A 7224-nucleotide genomic window follows, 5' to 3' on the forward strand; every position below is an offset into this window, starting at 1 on the left:
GACTCGAGGCTCGAGCCAAAATTCTCAGTGGACCAGTTAGCGGAAAGCATTCGATAACTGGGCTACGTTCTCAGTCCAGTTACCGAACTAGTACTGTAATTTAATATCAAAGATTTGCTCATGATTATAAATAGAATTTGCTACCACTCAGATGTTCAAATATTGTCTCATTCCTTCCAGATTAAATCACGCTGATAACGTAGGATAACAATCACATTTCTGTAGATGACGTTGCCAACCTAAACCTGTAAAATACCATTCTATCCCCCCACCATGATTCACGTCTCCCTCACATCACAGTTCGCGTCCGCGACGATCTAGCGATCTACCCTCATTTGTATGACGATCACACGAATGGGGATTTTACAGAGTGGCTAGTCCCGCGGCGCCAACTATGATAATAACCACCACAGACTTCTAGACGACGACGACTCCAATAACTCAACCTGTCATCGCATCGTCGCGTTAGTTGCTTGAAATTGCGCCGCGATTACCGCGCGGATTGTCGTCATCGCGCATCGAACCCAAGCCGATTACTTTCCACCCCGCGCGTTTGACATGTGAGTTGAGTTGAGTTGAGTTTTCTTTCCCTTCCACTTGTCGTTGTTGATTTGCGTTTTTGCGGTGTGGTTTTTGGTGACTGACGGCGGCTTCTTTCATGTCAATCGGCGGCAAGTGTTTCTTGTAAGAAGTGAGTTTGTTTTTTTCGCAACAGCAGTCGTCGAAGCGATTTCCGTTGCGTTGCGCGCGATGATCGTCGCCGCCATGTTGGCTGAAACAATTATCACCCGACGGGAATCGGGATCGAGCCTGGGACGGATCGTGCCGTCGGGAATCGGGACTTTTTGGAGGGTATATAGTGGTAGCGTTTGGGTTTCTGGAGAAATGTGTGGGTAGAGGGAGTGGCGGGAAGCGTGGCTAACCCGCCACGGCGATGTGTTGGCCTTTTCGTCATTCCGCCAGTACATATACAAGATCCAGAGGTTTTTTTTCCTTCTATATACTGCTGGTGTGCTCCAGCGACGCTTTGTCTGGCAGCGAACCCAAGTCGTGGCGACAATTTGTCTGGTCGGTTTTATATATTGCGACGTTGCCGCTGTGAGCACGTCGGCATCGAAGGCGGCTGGCTGGCTGGCCTGGTCGAAGTCAACGCCGCCGACTTGTGCATTCACGTTCGCTCTCTCTCGTTCGCTCTCGCGCTCGCCGCCGAAGCAGGCTGGTTGTAGGAGTATGCGTGCGCTCGGGTCGGCTACTTGGATCGCGGTGGTGTTGGTGCGCGGCGAACAAATATTTTTAGAGAGTGCGACGTGTGTTTTGAACTACATAATTAAAAATAAATTATCGCCTCGGATCGGACGACGACGGCTCAAAATTTGATCCCCAAAACGGGGATCGCGCTGGGTGTGACCATCTTGATAAGTCCCCCTTCAGGCAGGACGTCGAGTATCCCGAGGGAGTGCGCGCACACTGGGGGGAGGGTACCGCCACGATTGTCAATTTTTCGGCCCCCCTCCGAAGTTGCGAGACACTCTGGCAACGTAGCTTCTAAACTCGTTTTTCAAAACGGATGTTAGACCTGTAGGCGTTGTGAAGCGAGAACCGACAGACGTCGCGTCGTCGACGGGTTCGCTGCGATGCCGCGCCAGCAGCGCGAGCGAGCCCGCACCACATCGCTCCGTCCCGCTTGCAAGAATGTCTCTCTCGCAACCTGTCCTGCTGCTGCTGCTGCTCCTCGACACCTGCCCGCGCCGTCCACACACACCGCCGCCGCCGTCATGTGACCGTACGAGACGAGTCATCGCCTGCTTCGCACACACAAGTAGGCGCGCTGGTGTGCGTGCTCGGCCGCCCGCTCCTCTGTATTGGTGTGCGAGCCGAATCGAAGTAGGCAGAGATATTTATGAAAAAATAATACCACACCACTCGACCGTGTATGCTGGCAACGTTTAGTCATATCATCCATCCTCTCTCGCGCGTTCGGTTCGGTTTCGGTTGGAGCTCCGTCCAAGTGCCCAAAAACGAGAGCTGGTTGGTGTTTGGTTCTTCACAAAGTGTGTTGTTCATTCACTGCTAGAGAAACACGGAGAGACACCGCAGCGCCGCCAACAGCACAGCACAAGTCGCAGCAGAAATGAGTTTAAATGGAAAACATTAATGTGCAGACGTCCGCGGTCGGATAGATTTTGTGTTTGGATTTTGGTTTTATTCTGTTTCGGTTTCCGGTAGAACAAAAAAAACAGTGTGTTGTTAGTACCCCCCTCTCACAAGACAGAAAACGCCAAACGAAGCAGCAAAGTGTTAATCGAAGGAGGCGCCGCGAAGTGAAACTTGCAAAAAGTGACAGTAGCGCCGCGCAAGCAATCAAAGGGGAGTGTGTGGTGTTGTTGAATGTGTAGAAATTACGAAAATATTTCAATAATGGCGCACGGACTTCACGCGATGATAAAAAGTGAAATTGGATGCAGCAGCAGCGGCAAGCCACGTCCCGGAGGTGGCAGCAGCGCCTCGGGAGGGGCCGCCGGAAAGATGGGCTCGCGAAGGATCTTCACGCCACAGTTCAAGCTGCAGGTGCTGGACTCGTACCGGAACGACAGCGACTGCAAGGGCAACCAGAGGGCCACGGCCCGCAAGTACGGCATCCACCGGAGACAGATCCAGAAGTGGCTGCAGGTGGAGAACAACCTGCGGTCGGCGGCGGCCAACAGTGCCAACGGAGGGGGTGGAGCGGGCAGCGGTAGCGGATCTGCAATGAAAATCAATCTACTAAGCAATAGTGGCAATCATCATCCGCCACAGTTCCAGCTTCATCCGCAGCTCCACCACCATCACCACCACATGCACCATCAGAATCTGAATTCCATTGAACTAAAAGTGCCTATGGACTCAACCAGACACCGCGTCGCTCCGAACGCCAGCTCCAACAACAACAACAACAACGGCAAAGAGAGCAGCGCCAGCGGTGCTTGTATAATATCGCCCGTTCCTCACACTCACACAGTGCCAACGGGAGCGGCAGCGCCGCCATCGTTCTCACATCCACACGAAACTTCGTCGTCGTCAGCAAGTCTATCGGTACTTAACGGCAAGTCCGCGGCGGCGGTGGCGCTGGCAGCGAGCCAGCAAGTGCCGCGGCCAACTTTTTCACCTGTCTCCGGTGGCGAATATCCAGACCGGCTCCACCTGCTCGATCAATACTACCACTACGCCCGGTACGCGATCGATTGCCCGATCGATCTTTCGCTGCCGCAGCAGTTCCGCGGTGGCAAAGTGGAACAGCAAGCCCTATCACCCTGCTCGACGGCCTCCTCGGTGTACTCGTCGCGGCCACGATCTGCCACGCCACCAGTTCAGGAGCAGGCTCAGGAAAACGCCGCCGTTGATCTGTCCTGCCGGAAGCGCAAGTCCAGCGAGGACTCGTCCGACGGAGCCAGTGCGCCCAAGTCGGTCAAGTTGTTCAAGCCGTACCTGCTGGACGAAAAGGAGGAAGACAAGGAGGACAAGGACTCCCAGATCGATTCGCCACTCCCAAAGGAAGTCGGGAGGCATGACTACCCGCCAATCATCTGGAACTTTCATGCCCAGCAGCGCTACTACGAGAGCCTGTACGGTAGCGAGTACGGCTCCGGAACCCCGTACGGATACCCACCCAGTCCACCGTACCCGGTGACACCGATCCCGCGAACCCCCTTCTCAACCCTGTCCCCTTCCCCGCCGTCCAGTAGCTGGGCACCCCCGCAGGCGTCACCCGTGTCCGGTTACGACAGTTCTACCTCGATCTCGTCCGTGTACAGCCACGACGGCAACGAGGACACCGCCGGCTACAGCTACAGCCTCGAGCTGAAGCAGCAGGCCATCGACAGCTACTACCACGACGTCAGCTGCCGCGGAGACTTCCGGGCCGTCGCCTCCAAGTTCAACATCCAGCGCAAGTACGTCGAGAAGTGGCTCGCGCAAGAGGACCACCTCGGAGCAAGCAACAGCCAACCTCCACCGCCACCGCTACCTCAAGTCGTGGTCGGGTAAGCCATACACACGCCTCTAATCAGCAGAGAGTGCAGACAGAGTTTAGGATTTCCGTTTGTTTTTAACAATTTCGAGTTAGAGTATAGACAGAGAGATATACGATTTAGTCCTGTGATGTTTTCGTGTTTAAATTCTTTTTATCTGGCGCGGTCGGTGTCAGAGTGTCTCGACCATCTAATGGTCGAGTTCTTCGTTTTCTTTTCACCCGCGGGTTCCGTCCGATCCGCCGGTGTCCACAGGGACTTGTTAAGAAACAACTGAAATGTGATATTTATAACCTATACATATGCGTATCGTGTAAGTTTGTCAGGATTAGTAGCTGCTAGGAACAAACATAAGTGTAGAGATTTGTACAAAACAGAACGTGGAACACAACACGCCCACTCGTCGTTCTCGAAAAGGTTCCCGAAAGTTGCCCGCGCCGCTTGCGGAGCAGGTCTCCAAAAGTTTCTTGTTTTTCGGAATTTTCTCCCGCCAAATCACTTGCAAAGCAATAAATATGCTAATTTCCGGAGTTTGGGCCCGGTCGAACCCGTCGGTGTCCCCTCTAATTAGCATAACAATTGCCTTTTTATTAGGTCTCGGTGCCCTCGGCCGGTGTTAAGCCGAGCTGCTAATCCTCTTCGGGCGGTCCGTCTCGACGGCTCTCACAGGTGTCGAATGCCTCCGGCCAGGGCTCCGCCCTCCGAAAAAAAAGATTCGAGTCGGGATCGCAGGTAGATCCTTGCCGTCATCGTCTCACACACAGGTGCCATATAAGTTTAGCCAAGTGCAAAATCGGGGGCTGGAATCCCGAAGTAGAAAAAGCAAGTCGGATTCGGACCTCCTCGTAGGGGGTCATAAAACCGAGACACCTTTCCTGAATTGCGGGCCCAGCAATAAGCCGTCGGAAATTCCCATAATTCCTTCGCAGTTCTTGTTGTTGTTGGTCTCGACGCGAAACAGCAGGCTGCGACATTCAAAATGGCGACCGGCCGAGTAGGCGTTGAGTGTGACGCCGCGCAAAACAAAATGGCCGCGCCTTGCGTCAGCGTCGTTGCATCAACCTAAAATTAGGCGATTGAACAATCGCGGGCGCAAAACTAGGAAAAACGTAAAGGTGGCCCCACTAATTGCTCACCTGCGTTGTCGTCACTTTTATTTTTTTGCTGCTGCGAGCGAAGACGACACTCGGAGCAACAACAAAAAAATGTGATCAACCGTCGCGTATTTCGCGAACTTAAATTGCGCCAATCCAATCCGCGATGATTTCAGCGTTATTTTGAGCGCCCAAACGCGGCCAACATTCGGGAACCTTTTCGAAGCGAAGCTAGGCGGGTGTGTTTGTGTTTGTTACAAAGTATATCAACTGATCAAAATAGTAACGGTTATATCAATCCTGCAAATACTAACTGATTTGTGAATATCAAGTGCCTAATTGCGAGTAAAACATTTGTAACATTAATGCGAAAAAAGGGAAGAAAACAACAAAGTAAATCAAGTGCCAATACAACAAGCAAAACAGCTAATAATATCGTTAGAACAGTAGCAATGAAGGTTAAGTAAGCTAACAAAGTAGAGTTAAACACACAAAACACACATCATCAGCAATAATGAAAACAAAACAAACAAATCAAAACGGTGAACATCGGCGAAGCCGATTGTTCTCTCTTCCACACAAATACACATACAAAAAAACACACATTTCAGCTTATTACTAGCGCGTGAGACTAATTTAACAAAAATGTATACGAGCAATCATCAAATTCGTTTAATTGTGTAAATAGATTTGTTTGATTCGTGAACGAAAGATTTCTTTGTTCGAGCAAGCAAGCAAAACAAATTGTCATATTTTCGCCTCTCCCCCCTCATAATTGTCATAACTTATCTAGTTGACTAGTGCGCATCCAAGTAGACATAAACACACAGACTTTAAATTTCGCGTAAGGTTACTTGTACTAATTATTATTATATTATATTATTATTATCATTATTAAATATCTATGAGTATCGCTATCGTTAGGTTTGTAGTAGGCGCGCCGCAGAGTAAGGTAGAGAGAGAGTTTTTGAAGGCAGTTAAATATTTGATTTTATTTTGGAGAGTGTGTACATTAATACAATTGGAACTAAAATTTTAACCCCAAGCATACCATATTTGAGATATATCGCTTAATCCCTACTACACAATAGGCCCACCTAAATGAACTCCACCTCCAATAATCATAGATGTTCGCGTCAAAGTAGATATACGTCGCTCACCATAGACATCACAACCTCACGGAACCATTCCTATATTAATTTTCTATACTCTTATACCCTACCAGCCCTAAAAGCAAATCTCCCGCACCCACCCTGCATCTCCCAATCACTCCAAACATCCTCTAATGACCCCCCAACTACCACCCATCAACACCCCCCTACCACCCCCATTATATAAAAAACACAATGACGAAAACTCTCATCAGCCCCAAAATTAAATCCCCTATCCTCAAATCGCTAATACCACCACATATTATTTCCCTTAGCCATATGTTTAAATCTGCCTCACCACTACCCCTACTGCTTCAAACCCAATAAGAAACCTAAAAATCCTCTCTAAAAAACATTGAAATCATATCATAAACTATGCTCCAGAAAGTATAAACCCAAACAACCACCTGTCCCCCCCCACCCTCGTATAACTCCATTAACCAAACCTATACTTCCAACCCCCATGTACTTAACCCCCCCCAGGGCACCAAACCGAACCCCCCCCTCTTCGAAATCACCAATCCAATCCCCTTTACAGCACCAGGAAAACCCAAAAACCACCATTCTCACCAACCAGACCAAGTGTACAAAGTGTTGAAGCACAACCCCCCACATGCCCCGACCATACCCGCCAGCAGTTTATCCCATGTGGAATTTTGTCGCCTTTGAGTTATTTAAATCAGGCTAAAGTTTTTTTTTTGTTTTGAAAAAATCAAACTAAATTGACAAGTATCCGTATATCTTAAAATATGGTTGAAAAAAAGTGAAGAAACGCGTTTTCGAAAAAGATTTTTTTTATGTATATGGGGATAAAATCCCGCATCTTTTAAACCAGTGTTTCTCAACCGGTGTGGAATTCTCCCCTGGGGGGGAATTTGGGCATTCTTGGGGGAGAATGAGGATGCAAAAGAAATTCAATGTCTTTAACGTGTTTTCAAAAATTAAATCATTTTCTGATACTTTCTTAGTAAT

At 49.4% G+C, this 7224-nt stretch overlaps 1 protein-coding gene across 1 annotated transcript; it reads left to right on the forward strand.

Annotated features, from left to right (window-relative positions):
• The first annotated feature begins 903 nt into the window (after positions 1-903).
• Positions 904-5835, forward strand: LOC120429781 (uncharacterized). Its single transcript, XM_039594840.2, has one exon. The coding sequence runs from the start codon at positions 2389-2391 to the stop codon at positions 4021-4023; it is 1635 nt and encodes a 544-aa protein (XP_039450774.1). The 5' UTR covers positions 904-2388; the 3' UTR covers positions 4024-5835.
• Positions 5836-7224: the final 1389 nt, after the last annotated feature.

Source organism: Culex pipiens, chromosome 2, assembly GCF_016801865.2.
Source record: "Culex pipiens pallens isolate TS chromosome 2, TS_CPP_V2, whole genome shotgun sequence".
NCBI classification, from domain to species: Eukaryota; Metazoa; Arthropoda; class Insecta; order Diptera; family Culicidae; genus Culex; species Culex pipiens.